Below are 21,735 nucleotides of genomic sequence, written 5' to 3'. Positions count from 1 at the left end.
ATTTGTGTTCTGAAGATGAACTAAGGTCTTACGGATGTGGAACGACATGAGGGTGAGTAATTAATGACATAATTTTCATTTTTGGGTGAACTAACCCTTTAAGGCAAAGTTTACCTGCGTTTTGTATTGTCACATATTAGTTTTAATATGTGGCCATGTTGTACAGTGTGTGGTCAAATATTATAGTAATTTATTGGAGGCACTCCATATATGAATGTACAAAAGGACATTTATAGAATTCTATTCAAAACAGCTTTCTCAAATTTCATCCTAGGAGAACAAGCACCATTGTGTATATTTTGGGGGGTGAGTGTTTATGTTTTTAATGGCTGGTATAGAATTTAATGCAGGGTCCAGATGTCCCCTTGTCTCCCTTGAGACTGTCACATTGCTCTAATCTTGATGGGCAGACACAAAGACTTCATACAGCAATTTGCATTTTAATCTATTCAGGGGGATGGGGATTATCTTCCTTTGATGATTCCCTGAAAGTGCTGAGACCTTTGGCTTCTCCCTGTCACATTAACCCTCCTGCTTCTGTCACACGAGCAGCAACCTGTAATACTATCTATCTATCTATCTATCTATCTATCTATCTATCTATCTATCTATCTATCTGTCTATCTGTCTGTCTGTCTGTCTGTCTGTCTGTCTGTCTGTCTGTCTGTCTATCTATCTATCTATCTATCTATCTATCTATCTATCTATCTATCTATCTATCTATCTATCTGTCTGTCTGTCTGTCTGTCTGTCTGTCTGTCTGTCATCTATCTGTCTATCTATCTACCTATCATCTATCTATCTGTCCGTCCGTCCGTCCGTCCGTCCGTCCGTCCGTCCGTCTGTCTGTCTATCTATCTATCTATCTATCTATCTATCTATCTATCTATCTATCTATCTATCTATCTATCTATCTGTCTGTCTGTCTGTCTATCATCTATCTGTCTATCTATCTACCTATCATCTACCTGTCTATCTATCTATCTATCTATCTATCTATCTATCTATCTATCTATCTATCTATCTATCTATCTATCTATCAAATTCAAATTCAAATTCAAAATTGCTTTATTGGCATGACTGTAAATAATACAACATTGCCAACGCATACATAAAACAATAATAAAAACATCTGTATAATAGAAGAAAATAATATCAAATATTATTATATTATTATATTATCTATCTGTCTATCTATCTGTCTGTCTGTCTGTCTATCTATCTAACTATCAATCAATCTATCTATCTATCTATCTATCTATCTATCTATCTATCTATCTATCTATCTATCTATCTATCTATCTATCTATCTATCTATCTATCCTCCAAACCTTAAATATTTTTTGGATAATTTATTTTCGTTAATTTTTGACATATTATTTCAAATATATTTTGATTCAAATATTTATTTATTTTTTGTCCCGGTTTGTGTTTTTATTGTGTGTATTGATATTAATGTATGTAAAAATAATCACAGTGCTTTGATGCCTAAAATTGCTGTCTAAGTAGGCACGTTTGTTTTTTGTTTGTTTTTTGTGTGTGTGTGTGTGTGTGTGTGTGTGTGTGTGTGTGTGTGTGTGTGTGTGTGTGTGTGTGTGTGTGTGTGTGTGTGTGTGTGTGTGTGTGTGTGTGTGTAGGGGGAGGTACAGTCAGTCAGTCGCTCAGAGCGCAGTAGTACGCAGAGGTGAAAGCTCAGCGTGACAGTGTGTGTGTGATCTCTCCTGTGTGTGAGAACATGGGACATATTTGGATACCCGAGAGCATTTACAGCACAAGCAATAATATCCAGCTGGTCGGAATATCGTTTAATCCCTCACCTTCTGCGCCTCGCCCCAGAACCGCCTGATATCGCGCAGAGATCCAGAGACGAGCAGCGTTAACTTACACCAATCTTTGTTATTCAGAGAAAAACAGAAATGGAGCCATGATTTCTGCCAGACGCGCTAGCATCGTCTGCTCAAGCTAACTGGAGCGCGAATGTGGATATCTTTCTTCCATTCTTCAGGCTAAAGTTATTTTTTTAACCTCAAATTGCAGACGGAATATATTGTGAGAACTTTATTCCCTAAATTATGATATAAAATCAATGTTGTGCGCTTGTTGTTGACGCGCTAGGCTCATAGCTAGTAGCGTTAGCCGATGCTGTGTAACAACGACTCGTCTTAAATGTTTTTTAATTAGTTTTATGATAACAAATATACATTCTTATTGTTAATATTGTCATAACCGTGCAGGTGATTACTAGATAAAATTGTGATGAAATTATTTCTTTGTGTTGACAGCTTGGCAGGCGCATGCTAACAATGCACTAGCTTGATAGCTCCATTGCTTTTCTATTATAGCAATAATTTGCCATGATAAAATAGATGTTTTGGTAAATGATTTTGATACTTTTAGGCGTAATATTTTCATTTCGTGTCAGTAGCGATGATTTGAGCTTGTTGGAAGAAATGTAAACAGCCTAGCTGTTCAGTTTGCCAGCCAATAAAGTATTTGTGCACTGATGATCCATATTATTTTTACAATATTTAGACTGGACGAGTGAATACGGCTGGACATTTTAAAGGCTATACGCTTTAAACAAGTCTCCATTTCCGGATCTTGACTGGACTGGTGGGAAATGGTTTGATTTGGTCAGTCTGCTGATTTGGCCTCACACCCATTCAAAGATAGACCTGACACAAGAGACTCATAGACTCCTAGAGCTCTGGAGGAATCAGGGTCCATCTTTGGCATCAGAGAGGGACACACGCAGTTGTCTCCTGTCCTTTGCTGTCACTCTGGCTCTGATGTGAGCGATCATGGGCACCCAGGGAAGCCCTGTGAAGAGCTACGACTACCTGCTCAAGTTCCTCCTGGTGGGAGACAGCGATGTGGGGAAAGGAGAGATCCTGGACAGCCTTCAAGATGGATCTGCTGAGTCTCCATATGCCTACAGCAGCGGTGAGTTAGTCAACACTTCCCACGCATCTTCACACTGAATGCTAGTAACACATCCTTCAGCCAGAATTATCTCAGACCAAGGATGTCATTCACAGTGAGCCATTCAGATAATATTGTTTTAACAGGAATAACCCAATAACATGGTCAGTATTATTTTTGTGTGTATGATGAGTCTTTCTGTGGGTGCCATATTGTGGTGTCAGTGACTTTCAGGAGGTGGAAACGCAGCTGACTGATAATAGTTTATTATTCTGTTTATCTCTTGGAGGATTGTGTAATGCTCACTTTTGCCCAGTCAGATTGTTACATAAAAGCTGCTCATTTTCTGCTCAGTTGTTGTTTAACATACACTTCATCTTTGTTAGTGGAAGTCCTATAATAGGTTTGAACAATATCTTTAACCAGTATTCGCACTTTTCAGTTTAACTGTTTATTGGTAGATGGATAAATGATACATTTATTGGATGATTAGTTAATTTACTGATTGTTCATCATGTGAATATAAAAGTTTTTGATATTTGTTGTTGTCTTTGCCTTACTTGGCTTAAAGAATGAAAAAAAAAAAAAAAATGAAATCGCAGGTCAACTTTGCATAATATAATATTATAATAATAATAGCAATGAATATTAATAAAATATTCATTATGCATATGTGTTATTGCTGTAGTATATTAATCATTTAGTTATTATTGTGTTAAAAGTAGGATTAAAACAATAATTAAAATCATTTTACATTGGATAATGATTGGTTATGAGTAGAGATCAACCCATATTGCTTTTTTATTATTGATAAGTACCTGATAACCGGAATGCACTATGCAGAACCAATTATTTTGTAACAATAATAATGAACACGATGGAATAAAACACTATGTATTATAAATATTTTACTCTTATTAATAATAAAGTAGTAATAATTACTAGTTGTAATATTTATATTTTTTTGTCATCTTTATTGACTGCAGTTTTTTTTTTAAATCTTAATTACTTTTTTATGGCTATGTCTAATGGCTAAACTGCACATTCACTATTCTCTGAAATGTTGCCTTTTTTTTTTTTCTGTGGAACCAATAACAGTTTAACTTAAAAAGTGTGGATTGATTGGTCATACCCATTATCTGTAGTTTTGAGACACTATCAAAAATTATGCATACAAGCAATATCGCGTTCATTATCGAAGGCGATTCATCTGCGATATGAACGCGATATTGCGTGGCTTGTCAGTGATCTACGGCTCTGTCTATTAAATGCCGCTCCATTTGAAAGCAGGTGATGGTGATTTAGCGGTAATCAGGGAACCGGCTTTACTGACGAAATGCGCGTGACAATTGCATGCGATATATCGCCCAGCCCTACATATAAGTATTGGACTTAAAAATCAGTATTGGATGATTTATTTTATTTTTTAGTCAAGATTGCCTAAGTTGTTTTTGGTGAGTGTTCCCTCGGGATACAAAACACACAAGTAAACATGACTAAGAAGTTTGAAGTGTCTGTTTTCATTGAACAGGTTAGTACAGCACACCGTCAAGACCAGTTTTAAACTGGCAAGCTCTTTTTATTTGATTTATTTCACGGCTTTCCATCGGCTGTGATGAGATCATCCACGCTCTGTCATTCGGCTGAAGCCAGTGTGGTGATGGACCAATTATAGACCGATATGCCTTTCATATCCAAATGAGCCTCATGTGAGCTGGGTCACTCTTGTTCTTTCTCTTTTCATACATATGGCTGCTGTTTATCTTGTTGGTTGAACCTGTTAGGGAACAGTGTGTTTTCTGTGTGAGAGAGATTTCACAGTGATGGCTGTTTTCTGAAGTGTCCTAGGGGAGCTTGCTGGTCCAGCTTCAAAAGAGTTGCCTTGCACAATCATTCAAAATCAACACAGATGGCTCCACGAGCCGTTCCGTGGATTCAGTGATGATGATTTACACTGCAGGCTTGTATATTTATCCCTAAGGGAGATGCCATCCTGACGTGCTCAGATGGTTTTAATGCTGAAAGGCTTTTTTGATGAATTATACATAGGGTATGTGGAGGTATTGGCTGTGAGCAAGGTGAAATATTAAAGCTGAGAAAAGTTTCCTTTTATGGTTTAAAAACATCTTATTATATGAAACTGCTTTTAGATGGTGTAGACTTGGTGTTAATGATTTAGGCTAGTAACCAAAAGGTCATAGGCTCAAACCCTATAAGAGGAGATGCCCTTGAGTATGGCACTTAACCCCAGTTTGCTTCAAGGGGACTGTTCCTATAGTAAGTGTACTGTAACTTGCTATAGATAAATGCATCAGCGAAATGACAACAAATGTAATTTTTGATTTCTGGAGATTTCTTGAGTTCAGAGAAGCCTTGGGCTGTTGATTTTAGATTTTGCAGTCTGTATTATTATAAATTGGTTTTGTGGTGTTTACTCTCATTGATTTGTTTTTGCGCTGACTTTGAGTGGACATCTGTAAATATTTAGAGTCTAAAGTTGCAGATGCAGACATCTTGGTTAGCCGGCTAGTGATTGATGGATTTGGCACAGACGAGCACAGCAATAGCAATATAACCATGATAGAGTGTTTTTTTTTTCCTTTACACAGTACTTTTCATTTTCTATCTGTTCTGTTTCGATAGGGTCACGATGTGATAGATGTGACCAGTGAAGTGGAAAAAACTCTTAGGCAGCAGGCTACTGTAAACACTTTAGGGGTTTATTTTAAAAGCATAGGTTACAAAAAGCAAAGCAATGCCCAATTGAGGAAAACCAAAGTATAAAAAAGGAAAGGAAAAGAAAAGAAAAAAGATGGGTCACTGCCCACAGAGGTCTAGGCTCTACAGGACCATTCTCAAGACAACTACCACTTACATACACAGCTAGAGAATTTATACATTGGTGGCTAGCACCAGTTAACGCAAAAGTGGAGACACATACACACATAATGGCCATTACACAAAATAAACAAGTATGAAATACACCCCCCACCCCCTAAAAAAACAAAAAACAAAAAAACACTCCAAACAGCATGGAAGTTTGCAGAATTACATCATTTTATAAATGGTACTTTCTGTATATAAATGGAAGAGAAATAGTCCCTGGAGTCTCTTCGGCAGAAACAGGAATGGTTGCAGTTATATTATTGGCTGGAACAGTACATACACATCTCACCAGCTCACAAGACTCAGCTATAACAAACAAACAAAAAGAACGACAAGAATAAACCCATCAAATTACTTGTTAAAAGAGTGTGCGCACTTGACTTGACCAAACAAAAGTTCAAATAAAGTCAATTAAAACTAAATAATGTCATTGTGAACTTTTTAACTACTATAATTGCGTAATATACATATAAATAAAGAACAACAAGACTGACCTTACCGTGGCTCGGCAAACATCCGCCACACACGGACAGTGAGGAAACAGCATGCAAATAAAATTAATGTGAAATTCAACAAACTATGTAAATGTGTATTGTTAGGTTAGCATAATAAATGGCCATACTGCCCTTTGAAAAGGAGGAAAAGATGCACTTTCCCATATCCTTTGTGCTTTGTTTGGCATATTATTACCACCAAGACCATGAAACCTTTGAATTTCATCAGTTAATAATTCAATATATTATTGGACTTTTGCAGTTCATGATCATTTTTGGTTTTCGGTTGCCACTTGGTGACCAGTATTAAAGGGATAGTTCACCCAAAAATGAAAATTTGATGTTTATCTGCTTACCCCCAGAGCATCCAAGATGTAGGTGTCTTTGTTTCTTCAGTAGAACACAAATGATGATTTTTAACTCCAACCGTTGCTGTCTGTCAGTCAAATAATGCTAGTGGATGGGAACTTCTACAATAAGAGTAAATAAAACTTGCTTAGACAAGTCCAGATTAAACCCTGCAGCTCGTGACGATACATTGATGTCCTAAGACAAGAAACGATCGGTTTGTGCGAGAAACCGAACAGTATTTATATCATTTTTTACCTTTAATACACCACTATGTCCAACGGCATTCATCGCTCGATTCGTTTGGTCTGATCGTGCTCTGACAACGGCAGTGATGTCTCGCTCTCATTGAAGTATATGCGCGAGACATCACTGACGCTGTCAGAGCGCGATCAGACCTCACGAATCGAGTGATGAATGCAGTTGGACATAGTGGTGTTTTAGAGGTAAAAAATGATATAAATACTGTTCGGTTTCTCACACAAACCGATCGTTTCGTGTCTTAGGACATCAATGTGTCGTCACGAGCCGCAGGGTTTAATTTGGATTTGTCTGTCGTGTTTTATTTACTCTTATAGTCCAAGTTCCCGCTGACTTGCATTATACCACTGACAGACGGCAGCGGTTGCAGTTAAAAATCATCATTTGTGTTCTAGAAACAAAGACACCTACATCTTGGATGCGCTGGGGGTAAGCAGATAAACATCAAATTTTCATTTTTGGGTGAACTATCCCTTTAAGAACGAGTCACTGTGATCAACTACCAACAACCAACTAGCTGATTAGTGAGATTGCCTATTTTACCTTTTTTCTTAAGTAGAATAAGTAACTTGCATTTTGATAGTGGTGGTGCTTTGTTTAGCATGCTGGCAGTATACTTTAGTTGTTTGACAGTTCATAAGGTAAGACCCTCTCAGAATCTTGCATCTTTCAATTTATCTCCTTTAAAGCTCTGCCAGTGTTTTTATTTTTATTTTTTTAAGACAGCATGTCAAGTCAAAGACTATAGAATAACACAAGACGCGTCACTCGTATTGTTTTGAATGGGAGAAAGTTCAACGCGCAATATGGCGGAATAAGTCCCGCCTTCTAAATAAGAGCCAATCGCCGACTGGTAAAGTCAGCGGCCGTTAGAAGCTCCGGTTCCTATAGAAACAGTCAAACGCGTGCCTCCGAAATGAGACTCAAGAGACGCGCGCTTTAGGACTGCGCATGCGCAATTAGGCTGATCCAGCCTGAAAAAAAAAAACAAAACAAAACAAAAAAACATTTTTTGTCATGATTCGAGCGTTTAGAAACAAAATTTATGAGACAATTGTTGTCAGATTTCATTGGTGATTTCAAATATGAAATTTAATCGAAAGCTTGGCAAACAGCTTTAGAGAATTTGATGTTTCCCCATTCAAAGAGATAGGAGCTGCACTTGCATGCCTGAGAGGCATTTCAAAGATGGCCACTAAGTGAAATGACTTGTCTTACAGTGACTTTGTTCAAGTTATAAATAGTACAACTTTACTAAAATGCATCTCAAGACCATTTTGATTCCATTTTGTTGGTCTTCACCTAACTGTTTATGAATACGAGAATCCGTCTTATGGACATTACCATTCAAAAGTTTGGGGTTGGTACGATTTCTTCTGTGAAACATAAAAAGATATTTTTTTTGTCCATACATTGGTAGTCTGTGCTAACCAAAAGTATTTGGTTAGCAGCATTCTTCAAAATATGTTATTTTGTGTTCTGCAGAAGAAAGTAAGTCATGCCGGTTTGGAACGACATGAATGAGGGAGTCAATAAATTACATAATTTTCATTTATGGTTGAACTAACATTTGAGACCAATTAGTTTCCAGTTCATTTTGAAAATATGTAGCAGTTCCCCAGTCCTGGTACAAAATCACTGCTATAGTAAAGACTTTTCCCTCCTGTCATAGTTATAGTCAGTTTTCATTAGTTTTTTGACCAAAAGGAGGCCCAAAGTCAGACTTGCAGTTTGTAGTCGAAAGCTAGTATCTGCAGTTCTTCTGATCAATGATAAAGTAATGATTAGATATGGAAGACAGCGTAGAGTCATGTTGTGTGCTACGGTTGAAATGCAGGGTCTCAGTGAAACCAGCTTTTCTACCTTTCTCAGCCTTAGGCATGTTTGTTTCATTACTCTCATGTGTTTGCAGTCTTTGAAATTACTCTCAAACTCAGACGCACCCTTTTCTAGCTCCTCAGCATAGCTGGGCACATTGCAGTTCAGACTGTCTGAATATGTTATGAGCAAACACAACAATGAGACACAAAGACATGCTCTGAAAGAAAAGGGCTCCTGCTATGAAAAAAACAACTCTTTTACATTCTCCAATTCTCCAAGCAATTTTGTTTTCCACCATCCATTGATAATAGGTTGTTTAAATTGAAATAAACATGCCTGCACGTGCCACTGCCACTTGAATCCCTCTCAGGTGTCCTCAAGTCCTGCTGGATCTTTCACTTCCAGGCTCTTCCTCAAAACTGGCTGCTTCAGACTGTCTTCCCTCAGTGGGGCTGGGAAGTCTTGGCCTGCGGCCCGGAGCTGGAACCTGAGATGATAATTACACCGTACTGCCTTTGTCAGGCAGCGTTGCTATGCCATCTGCCCATACAATTACCCAGAACGAAGGAGGAGGGATGCTAGAGGAAGGAAGTGTGATGTGCCTTTGGCTTAATGTGCTGCCCTGCTTAAGAGGAAAGCTTTTGCAGGATGGAGAGAAGCAGGAAATCAGCCCCAGTGGTTCTTTTTAAGTGCGAGTCATTTCCCTCTTGTTACAGTCTCTTGTAGAAGTTTAATAATGAAGGACGGATGAAGCCTATGGGCTCAGCACCAGCCGACGTTTGCCTGTCAGGAGCTCTTATGGTGCCTGTCTAGCTGAGCATGAGAGGAGATCCTCCTTGAGACATGTTTCAGAGTCATCAAAGCTTTATGTAGGATTTTAAAAAAAGATGGATGCCCCATCCATGCCCTTCCCTTTCTCCATTTTAAAGCCTCTGCTTTAGGGTTGCGTGAACACTAGCGAAAATTCCTACTTGTCCTGCTTTTGTCAAGGGACTGGATTGACGTTTGAACATGAAGAAATTAAGAAAACAGTAAATATCAGTATTATCATTTTATAGTTGTATTTTCTTAAATACAACTATAAAAGTATCTACAATAAATTACAATATTTCTTAATTTATTTTAATTTAGTGATAATAGTAATTTTATTTTACTGTTGTTATTCTTTTTTTAGTATAGCAGAATAGGATATAGCATATGAAACGACAAAAGTTTTGGCCAGCCCTACAAACAAGCACTTTAAACATTTAAAAATTAAACACAATTTTTTTTTCAGAAATATTGCAATTAAATTCCCCCCCCAATCATGAAGCCCTACTCTGCTCTGTCCCCACTTTTCTGTTTTTGCAGGAAGTAAATAACTAAGTGGAATAGACTGCAGAAGGGTGTGACTTTGTTTTTGCCTTTGATCAGAGAGGAACAAAGTTGATTTCCTTTCTAGAACTGATGTTCCTGAGGAAGCAATTGCCAAAACTACTGTCATTATGACAAATAAACTCTCCTGGACTATTGCGGGGAGGAGTAGTCCATGTTCGTGTTGTCAGCATTACGGATAATCAGATTTTTCAAGTGGACAAAAAGATGATCCACTGAGACAAGTGCTTTAGGCATGGTGAATATTACAGACACTGGCCTGTATGGAAAGAGACGCAGTGAGCCTTTGTTAGAGAAAGAGCTGTCTATTAAAATGCAAAACCTGCTGTGAAGGGGCTGAAAATGCAGATATTGCCATTCAGTTAATGGAGGCCGTACTGTGTTTATATTTTAATTTTATGAATGCTAAATGTAGATAAGCAGTCAAGATAATCGCCTTATAGGAAGCGTCCTGGTCACATTTTAGCTATGATAGCATTAACTAACAGCAGATTGGTTGCAGCTGTCTGGCTCTCCTCTGAATGTGTGCAGTCACTGTCAAGATGGTCATCTCAGCTTTAGTGCCTTCTAATGAAAGGAAGAATTGGCTGGGAATTAAATTAGGTAGTACACCAAATGCAATCACGCTTACGGCTGAAGCTTGTTCCCGATCCTCTCTAGATTATTTTCTTTTCAGTAGATGGCAGACAGACACGGGTAAATGATCTTATCTAAGTGTTCTCTGTCTCTCATACTGCAGGAATCGACTACAAGACGACCACGATCCTGTTGGACGGGCGGAGAGTGAAACTAGAGCTTTGGTAAGTGGATCACAACTCTTGTCTGTCTTCTTGTTCACCTCATGACAGAATGATGCATCACCTGCTAAAAGCAAATGTAGTCTTTTAAGTTAAGAGTCGGTGTGTTTATAGTAGGGCTTCATTCCACAGACAGCAGGCCTTCCTTCTCACTGCACTTAAAAAAAGAAAAATCACTGAGACAAATTTGCAAAATGATAAATCACTGCTCATCATGTTCATCAACCTTACAGATATGAGTGCTGGGTTATTTCCCAGTCAGCAGGAAAGATGACACTGAAGTAATGATGCAGAAAATTCAGCTTTGTTATTACAGGAATAAATTACATTTTTAAATGTATTAAATGCATGATATGTAAGATTTTTGGATTAAAATATCCAAAAACCACTAGAACAGTGTTATATATTTTGTTGACTTGTGTACTTACATTATCCCAGAGGTTTCCAAGAATGTTTAAATCCAGATAATTAATTTTACAGTTTTAACTAGTGTCATTGTGTTGCCTATCAGTGACATCATTCATACATGCATTATTCTTGATTTCTGCCTTTATTTTGTAAAAAACATGGAAACACCAAAGCCGCTTTAATATGTTGTATTAGACAAGGGAACAACTGTTTGGATGGATACATTCATCAACAGAAAAATAATCATTATTATATAGCTCAACACTGTTAGTCTTATTGTTTAAATCTAGTTTTCTTGATTTTCTGCAAGTACCATGCTTTTGCCATGCCTCAGAAAAAAACAGTATTTTGTCTATTGGCTAACATAATCAGATAATACAGCATTTTCTCTGTCATACAACATGTTTTCAAATTAACACAAGCCATCCAGCATTTATTAATATAATAATCTAATATCGATCTAGCTTACTGCAGTGTGCAGCAAGTGTCTCAGAGCAGACGCCGAGCGAGCGCACAGAATAATGTTATAACGACTTTCAACACACTCAAATGTATCTAATATGATAAACAGCGCTGCTTTACCCCACATACGCTTGACTGAAAGAAGCGGAAGTAGAGACTGAAGCATAATAATAGTTCCGCTGCTCTCGAGACGCGTCACGCTCATCACTCATTAGCAATCACTCCAGCGGCCTCGCTCGCCCAACATCACTCAGCCCTGCTCTGCTTCATAATACATTAATGTTAATAATCTCATCCATGAACATGAGTCCCGTCGGATTCTTTTCCACTGGCTGCAAGGTGAGGACGACAACTCCAGTGATTCCACGCTCAATATCGGCGTCGTCAAGCTACACCTTTGTTTTGAATAGGTGAACTCTAGCAGCGAAAAATTACATATTGTGCCTTTTAAAATTGAAAACAGTTCTTTTAAATTGTAATAATATTTCACAATATTCCTGTTTTACTGTATTTTTATGATGAACACATATATATATATATATATATATATATATATATATATATATATATATATATATATATATATATATAAATAAATATATAAAATTAAGGCTGCACAATTAATCGAATTTAATCGCGATTATGATTACGGATGCTACGATTTCATAATCGTTCAAAGGTGCGATTACAAAGAAAAATATCCAGTTACATTATTCTGCGTGTTTAAGAGGTGTGTTTAGAGCATGTTAAGTTGTGAGAGGGAATCACGACAACTTCAGAATGTAAAAGGTCTAGGCGTAGGTGTACGCTGATATGTCGAACACACATGAAACACCAGCACCCGCCATTTTTAAAAAGCTGTGTAAAATAAAGTAATAGACAGGACTGTTAAACAGATCATAAACTAATGAAGATGGAGAATATGAGCACTGTGTGAACTGTTCTCAGCGCCGTCAAAATAAAAGTAACAACAAGTGCAGTTTACGTCACTTCAGGCCCTAGGGGACTTTTTTTATTATAATTATTTAAAGAAGAAACCAAACCAATATATAGATGACATTTGAGGTTTAATGCTATAGAAAAACAATAAAAAATTGTTTTCAGATTGTTTTTTTTTAATTTTTATTCAAAAATATGGCATGCAGTTGCTTCAAACAGTGGTATTAAACTATTCAATACATCATTCAATGCAAATTGTGATAATTGTAATTAATAATCGCAATTACGGTATATAAGAATACGGTAGAGAATAATCGACAATTATGATTTTTTGTCATAATCTTGCAGCCCTAATATATATCATTATATATATATATATCTCATTGCATGCAAGAGCTCATGAATCATAAATAAGACAAATTTCCATTAACTGAAAGAGGCTGAAAAAATTGCTTTTACAAATCTATAGAAGCATTTAGCCAGTACCCCAGAGAGAAAGAAAAGTTTCCTTATCAGGAAGGCACTGAATCATAAGACAACAGAATTACACATTATGAAGACAAACAACAAGCTCATTAGTGTTAACACAGAGTGTAGTAAGTGCCTGAGGAGCAATTCTCAAAACCCTTGAGGAAATTCCCATGGTGTGCTGTAATGTGCTGGGCTATATAATGTAATGTTTTATAGTAATTGGGCTTCTTACTGCATATTCCTTCTCATAGAGTCTCTCCTCAGGGCTTTAATCTTGCCCTACATCTAACTTTGCTAACGCACTTTTCAAGAGCTCCCAGGTAAATCTGATGAGCTCTCTGATGTGAATGCTTTTTAGTGCTGCACTTCCACTTTCTCCAGAGTGGCTTCAGTTCCACCACTTTTTTAATGCAGATATATTTAACACTTTCCAGCCCATTATGTCCAGTTTAACTGTGCTAGAAAGTTCTCACAGATAGAGAGTGTAGGCTGCTGGAAAGGTTACTTGGGTGCGGACTTGCCACAGTGGAAAACTCGTTTTTCTAGGCTGTGACGCCAACACAAGTGTCTGAGTCATCTTGTATTTGGGTTAACTCTAAACTCGATACAGCGACCAAAACGGTGTAGATTTGAAATTGATAGCTTTGTTCCAAAATGAAGTGAGCTGCCTTTCTATTTACTGCCTACATAGGCAGCCGCCTTTTAAGGGAGCATCCTAACTGAAATAGAACCTCTTAAGTGACCGATTTGGAATGCTTTTCTTATGTGTTAACTCTGATCACTACACAAATAGTGCTTCTTATGTGAAGCATGGAAACTTGAGTTTGATGTTGGCATGTTGTTAAGTTAAAGGGTTAATTTACCCCAAAATGAAATTTATGTCATTAATTACTCGCCCTCATGTCGTTCCAAACTCGTAAGTCTTTTGTTCATCTTCAGAATACACATGAAGTTCTCTTTCACATCAGAGATATCTTAAAATGCTGTCCATGAAAGCAGCTCACAGTGTTTTGAAACAGCTCATGTGTCGAGCTTAACTGACATTATATTTACTCATGTTTGTGTTGCGATTTTGTCCTGACTTGTCTCTGTTTGCTTTTAGGGACACCTCAGGACAAGGCAGGTTCTGCACCATTTTCAGGTCGTACTCCAGAGGAGCGCAGGTAAAGTGTCACTTACTGTTCTTGCTCAGAGGACTTATGTTGTACTAAGTGCTCAGCCAAAGGCAAGAAAAAGGACATATACATTCACTTACTATAAACATGTTTGCATAATCCACAAGTTTATTTTCAGGTGGGTTCAAAAGTCCAAATTGAACAAGATAATTTTTCACTAGTGGGCTTAGAATGTGTTAAAATGGTTTGCCGAGCACAGTTCATGTCCTGTTAGTCTGTTAACGTCCCTCCTCACTGCATGAACAGGATACCGGCTAACAATGCATTGTTTGTTTGGCCTCTACAGGGGATCCTGTTGGTGTATGACATCACCAACCGCTGGTCGTTTGACGGGATAGACCGCTGGATCAGGGAGATTGATGAGGTAGGATTAAGCTGCTCTTTTATGATAACAGGAAGTGAGATCACAGTTATACTCATAGTCCTTTGGGCTATCCATCTTATTTTTAACGTAGGGGCGGATGCATTTGTAACTTCAATGTGTCTGGTTTCCGGAGTCATCAGCTTCTAGTTACTTTTAGCTTTACAAAATAGCTTGTTATGCTGCTTTATATTGCAAACTGGTGTTTTTTACCATATTGTTTTAATGTATTGTCATAATTATGAACACACTGGTTTGTAAAGCACAAAGTTTTACCGTGTACTGCATTTTTTTTATTTTTCTAGTTATTTACCAATAACGGCTAATAAATCAGAAATCCTGCACGTTCACAGAAAATAGTTTACTTCTGCTTTGCAAAATAAGGTGGATAAGCTTGAGACTGATACGTGGAAGTCCATGATTTGTGCATGTATGTATATGTTGTGCACATATGTGTATATATAGAAGACTGTTGTTCATTGTTACAAGATGAACCCAGATGCATAACATACAATAGCTATGTTTCTATCTATATATATTTTATGCTAATTTTGGGATATCACATTAAACTGCTGGATGAAAACGCATAAATTCTAAAAATGTACATAAAACTGACTTTGCCTCAGTAGAGGATATGATTGGATAACTAGATCAATCTCATCACACACCATTTCAAATGTTGGTTTGGTCATTGTAAAATTCCAAAGTCACATAATTGCATTCCCAAACATCAGGCATCTGAACGCAAGATAACATGACAGCTTTCGTTGTGTTTCGTTTGTGTGCATGTAATTTATGATGTACGAAAAAGAGCCACAGTGGCTTCCCCGATTGCAGCAACTCCCATTTTTATTATAGTATATATTTTATCTTTTGTCTTCCTGTTCCTGTCCCTGTGCTTGAATTCCAGAGAGGATGTCCTCTTCCTTGTAGGCTACTCTGTTACAGTCTCTTCCTTCCTTCCTTGTTTGAGAATTGTATGTTCTTGTGTTTATTTAAGTGGTTACATGTCAGAACACATGTGCTGCACAAAGCACAAACCACACATATGAAAGAGAGAAAGAGGGTTGTATTAGTTGGATCCAGAGACTTAAACTGAAGAACTTTTGACCTGCTTTGGTAAATATTAGAATACTTGAGGCTCTGCTTTGACTTTGCCGCAGTTACTTGAGTCAGACTTGAGCTGATGATTCATAATGAGTCATTTCAACACAGAATGAGCTTTGAACTTGCAGAGCTTTGAAAGGATGCATGGTGCAGGGATATGCTCAGTGAGCATCCAATTAGTGTAGCGAGGAAACTTTTAAGGTCTCTGGCAGTCAGCTAATAAACAAATAATATAGTAATAAAATATACACTGCAGTTCAAAAGTTTTGGGTCAGTAAGATTTCTAAAATGTTTTAAAAAGAAGTCTTATGCTCACCATATGCTGCATTTATTTGATCAAAAATACAATAAAAACAGAAATACTGTGAAATATTTTCAAGTTTTTTCAAGTTTTTTCTTTTCAAGATTCTTTGAATAGAAAGTTCAAAAGAACTGCATTTATTTAAAATATAAATCTTATTTAACATGATAAATGTCTACTGTCTCTTTTGCTCAATTTAATGCACCCTTGCTGAATAAAAGAATTAATTTCTTAAAAAAAAAAAAAACTTACTGACCCCAAACTTTTGAGCAATAGTGTATATATTTTCCCATAATATATTACTAGTGTACAGTATACATTGTGTTTTATTCATTTCTTTCTTTTTAAATTGCTGCTAACAATGTATATTAATGACTATCAATATTTTGTTTCACCCCTAGTCTCTAATATTGGATACTGATATATTGTGCATCCCTACTTGGTCTTGACTTGTGTCTTTTGGAGCATGATTCAAGACTTGACTCAGATTCAAAGAATAAGACTTGAAACTTGACTCTGGTTTGATTTGAATCCACTTGTGGCTGCTCAGTACAGCTGCTAGAGGTGTGTGAGTGCTCTTTTCTCTGTGGACTAGAGAAGGGCACAGATATGACAGGCCTCATTGAATAAATAAACGAGACAGGCCAGCTGTGACACTGTTTGAGATTCATTCAGCCTGACAGGACTGTGCATCTCCCTTGTCCTCATCTCTCGTGTCCTCCCATCCCCCTTTTGTAACCCACTTTCTTGTCTCCTTGTCTTTTCTCAGCATGCACCTGGCGTGCCTCGTATTCTTGTGGGTAACCGGCTGCACCTTGCGTTCAAGAGACAGGTCCCCACAGAACAGGCACGGGCGTACGCAGAAAAAAACGGCATGACGTTTTTCGAAGTGAGTCCCCTCTGCAACTTCAACGTCATAGAGTCCTTCACGGAGCTCTCACGCATCGTGCTCATGAGACATGGCATGGAGAAGTTCTGGAGGCCCAACAGAGGTGAGTCTTACTCCTGAGCATTAAGAGGAATAATTTAGCTAGCGATAACAAGTGATATACAGCAACATCTCCTTAGTTTGAAATCCATTAAAAGTGACAAAAAGGCCTATTCTTCTTGATACTTAGACCATAATCCCACAAATACAGTGGAAATCTTTGGTTTTAACCTTCTGGGTGATGCAGGAAGGCTGGCACGATCTGCATAGCTTTCCATTAGCATAGAAAACCACACTATATGTCGCCCAGAGCTGCGTAATTAGAGGCAGAAGGCTTTCAGTGAAGCACTTCTTTCTCTGTCTGTTTCCAATATTATGTGGGATTTTCCCTTGAGACCTCGCAGTGCCCCAGATGGGCTGTTTAGCAGAAGCAGCATCCTGCAGTTCAGAGAACGGGAAGCGCTTTCAACATGTCTTTTAAATTGTTAGCCATTTACCCTCTCTCGCTTTCCTTGACTGTTCATGCTGGAGTAGAACTATTTTATGTGTTATGTTATGTTTTTTTGTTTTGTTTAACAAGTTATCGCATATTGCATTATACTTCAATATTGTGCAGCCGTAATTATATTGTATATATTTTATATATAATATACAATACTATATATAAAATATTATATAGATTTTATATATATAATATAAAATATTAGATATAAAATAATATGGTTACACTTTATTTTAAGGTGTCTGTGTTACAGTGTAATTATATATTTAAATACTGAGTTATAACAATTAACTACATGTACTTACTATAGGGTTAGGATTAGGATTTGGGTTTGGTTTAAAATTAGCATGTAATTTTGCATAATTTATAGTTATTACATGTAATATGTGTAATAAGGACACTGTAAAATACAAGTGTTACAAGTAATATTATGTAATATGAATAAATAATATAATATATATATTATATATTATGAATAAAATAAAATACACACAAACACACATGTGTATGTATGTATGTATGTGTGTGTATATATGTTATTTTATGTAATGCATTATAAAAAATTTTTTAATGCATTTATTAAGCCTTGTAACGCACCTTATAATGCATGGTCTCGTGAGTAATTGTAACCACAGTTATAATACATTACAACCCTTATGTTACGCCTTTAGAACATATAACGGATTAAAACACATGCCAAACAACCAATTTCAGACGTAACAAGGAATCTGCAAATATTATAATTAGGGTTGTCAAAAGTACTGACTTCGGTACCACGTCTGTACTGAAATTTTAAAAATGTGACAATACCAGCACTTCCCCCTAGCATTTTGAGTGCTGTTGAGCAGATTCTTTAACACCTCTGATTGTGTTCACATGCTCAACAGACATGTCAGTGATTGGCTACAATAATCACCGATTCAAAAACACTGAAAGGCGGATCCGCTGATAGATGCCTGCTTTCAAACGCTCCCGTGTGGATCTGTAAAGCATCAAAGATGTCTATTTACAACATGTTTTTGAAGCTTTGATCATTGTAGCCAATCACAGACATATCTGTTGAGTGCGTGAAAACAACGGCCAATCAGAATCCACTCAACAGCGCTCAAAATGCTGGGGGGAAGTGCTGGTATTGTCATATTTTTATTATTTTTTATTTATTTATTTTTTTTAAATGTAGATTACATTTTAACACTTAACTAAATATTCCCATGTCAGGCTTCCCATGTGAATCTCACCATTTGCATTTGACTCTATCTGAAATCTAAATGCATGCAGTGTGTTGACATCTGCTGAGGGAATGTTTAATCATTTAAAACATTCTCATTACTTTTGTAAAGAGAATACAAAATGATCTCAGCATGCAGATGCACTGAAGCAGCTACTGTTGAATCTCTGGGGTATCACATGCTTTTTTTTCTTTTTTTTTAGTTTTTATGGTTTGATTATGTAACTGTTCAACCTCCTGATCGCCTTTGTTTTGTAACTCAAGTATGTTTTGTCTTTTTTGTCATTGCAGTATTCAGTCTGCAGGACTTGTGCTGCCGTGCCATTGTTTCCTGCACCCCTGTGCACCTAATCGATAAGCTGCCGCTTCCTGTGGCCATCAAGAGCCATTTGAAGTCATTCTCCATGGCCAACGGCATGAACGCCGTCATGATGCACGGTCGGTCCTACTCCCTGGCCAACGCTGCCGGAGGCAGCAAAGGCAACAGCCTCAAACGCTCGAAATCCATCCGGCCGCCTCAGAGTCCGCCACAGAACTGCACCAGAAACAACTGTAAGATCTCCTAGCCTCCGGGCATAGGGGTGGGACCGTCCCCCCTCCCTTCCCTTATATAACACTCAGGTGCACACGGACAAACACACAAGGAAACCAACACAGGGCTGGGTCGATGACGCAACAGAGGTGTGGCACCTCCCAGCGTGGGGAGAGCAGGATGTGAACAAACACTTCCTGGCGCTACAAACGGCTACATTTCTCCCCTCACCTTGCTGCAGTACATTTGATTTCTCACCAACAGACCGTGAATAAAAACGAGTCCTTCATCAGACTCTTTGATTTCGTTGCAGTGACCACTTACAGCATGTTGCCTACTTCGCTAGCGCCCTCTGCTGGAGAATTTATGCAGATTAAACCCTGCACTGGCCTAATTTTGAAGTTGTTTTATGGGCTTACTTTGCTTTGGTTGTGTTCTCAGTTGCCTCATACTCATTATCCTCTGTGCTTTGCATATGGTGTTCCTCTTTCTGGCTCTGTGCGGGGGTCTGTTCTCCCTGCTAAAATGAAGTACCTCAAACGGTCACATGGTCTTGCATGCTTACCAACAATGAGAGGGCTGATGCGAAATGACTTGTAGTGCTTGCGTATGAACTGATTTATTAAAAATGTGATTTGCACTGCAAATTGGTGGTCTCTGAATTTGCCGGCCGTTTGCACAATGACTTAATCAACAGAGTGACTGTGTTGTTGAATGTGGACTGTGGGACCACTCGGCTGAGAGAGACGGCACAAGCATTTCCTGGCACCTTCTGTTCGCCATCTTTACTTGCTGGAAAGTCCTTGAAGATCCAGAAAATGGTGTTTGATGAAATGTTCCTCTTTAAGTCAGAACTGTCTTCTCCTTAAACATGGATTACAGGATATTTCTCCTCAGGGGACAGTATTGGCAAAGAGTCTTTTTAGTTTTCTTCTTCTCCTTTTTTTTTTTACTCACAGCTCCTTACTTAATCTGATTTGCTTTTTCCTGCATGTCTTGTGGGATTATTCATCATATTTTAACATTATACTGTAATTACCTCTGATTTTCTCATTTATGACCCAGCATTTGCACCACATTTCAGTACTTTCCCGTTATACTTTCTGTGCAGTTACACGCTTTCACTCTTGTCTGGCTAAAATGCACAATGCTTTCAAATCCCACGTGTTCTACCAGTTTTCAGTGTTGTCGCATGAGTTCAAAAGTCAGGTCTTTGCTCGAAGCCCTTTTAATCTGCACATACAGCATGGTTTCTCTATAGATAAATGTCAGAATGAAGGATAAACCCGTTCAAGCTTGCTCCTAAATATCAAGCACAAATGAAATGGTGACGTCACAAGTGGAATCCACAGCACTTCCTTTCGCTTTTCCCGGCGGTGTCGAGTCACGTCAGAAACACTGGTGCATTTCTTCCAGGTCTGATGAGCCATGGTTGCTGAATAATAGATGTTCCGCATTTTTTCAAACCACCCAACAGTCTTTTTCCTCGTTTCTCCTCCACCCCCTTCATCTCAGGGATGAGCCCCGTCCTCCAGCGACAGACCTGCCCAATGAAGCCTGTTTAAACCGGGCTGAGCGACAGGCTGCCAGCAGGAGGCCTTTAAACTTCCTCTAGAGGGCTGCAAGCTCTCGGTGTTTGACCTATAAGCTATTTGCTACAGGCCTTTTGCAGTCGCTATAGCTGATAGAATGAACCTGGCACATGTTGGTCTTGCTTTTAGAGCAGTTGTGTGTATTAGTGTCCATCTGTTGGGTGGCATAAATACTAAAGGGTCCACAGAATGTGTTATTTGACTCCACCCATAATCTTTGAATCCCGAAAGGCTGTGGTAATAGAAATACTACAAAGAAGTGTTCTTTTATTCCTTTTTGGGCACCTTCAGAATCCGTAGGTATTAGTTTGAGCCTCTCGCCTGAGAGCAATGGTTGTTCTTCTCTGTAATATGCACATCATACGGTGCAAAGAAATTCTGTGACTTAGTTAGAACGTTCCATTTCAACTTTTTTTGTATTGTAAAGTGTTTTTCCTCTTTGTAACTCAAGCCTCTGATTATATTTAAAAAGAAAAAAAACATGTTCATGGTTTTTAAGTGTAACCTCGGGCAGTATGACGGGACCATCCTGGTCTTTCCAAAGTGGTGGTCTCTTCTGTGTGAATGGGATAAAGGGAAATTGTGATTTGGTGGAGCAGTAGGAACACACAATTGTAAACACTATTTTCCTTTGGTTGAAGCTAAAAGCTGCTGAAATACCTGCATAATTATCAGAAGTTCTTGCAACAATAACAATGAAAAAACCTTTTTTTAAATTATTGATTGTACAGTTCTTAGTGTATGAAAAGTGACGACTTTTTCACAATAAAATTGAAAATGTTATCAGTAAATCAAAGCCTTGAGGTTCTTTGCTTCCAACATTGCT

At 37.9% G+C, this 21,735-nt stretch overlaps 1 protein-coding gene across 1 annotated transcript; it reads left to right on the top strand.

The window, feature by feature from the left end:
- The first annotated feature begins 1,618 nt into the window (after positions 1 to 1,618).
- rab40c (RAB40c, member RAS oncogene family) lies at positions 1,619 to 21,700 on the top strand. The gene is made up of 7 exons (XM_048202645.1): positions 1,619 to 2,049; positions 2,533 to 2,943; positions 10,846 to 10,906; positions 14,286 to 14,346; positions 14,645 to 14,722; positions 16,897 to 17,119; positions 19,077 to 21,700. The coding sequence occupies exons 2-7, from the start codon at positions 2,802 to 2,804 to the stop codon at positions 19,349 to 19,351; spliced, it is 840 nt and encodes a 279-aa protein (XP_048058602.1). The 5' UTR covers positions 1,619 to 2,049; positions 2,533 to 2,801; the 3' UTR covers positions 19,352 to 21,700.
- The last annotated feature ends 35 nt before the right edge of the window (positions 21,701 to 21,735 follow it).

This window comes from Megalobrama amblycephala, linkage group LG1, assembly GCF_018812025.1.
Source record: "Megalobrama amblycephala isolate DHTTF-2021 linkage group LG1, ASM1881202v1, whole genome shotgun sequence".
NCBI lineage: Eukaryota > Metazoa > Chordata > Actinopteri > Cypriniformes > Xenocyprididae > Megalobrama > Megalobrama amblycephala.
The sequence above is the reverse complement of the archived record's forward strand: the minus strand, read 5'-3'. Positions and strand labels throughout refer to the sequence as shown.

Excerpts from the sequence above, each read along its gene's own strand:
- rab40c (XM_048202645.1), top strand. The coding sequence starts at position 2,802 with ATGGGCACCCAGGGAAGCCCTGTGAAGAGCTACGACTACCTGCTCAAG. Across the intron at positions 2,944-10,845 it reads TCCATATGCCTACAGCAGCG|GAATCGACTACAAGACGACC; the intron begins GTGAGTTAGTCA and ends CTCATACTGCAG. Across the intron at positions 10,907-14,285 it reads AGAGTGAAACTAGAGCTTTG|GGACACCTCAGGACAAGGCA; the intron begins GTAAGTGGATCA and ends GTTTGCTTTTAG.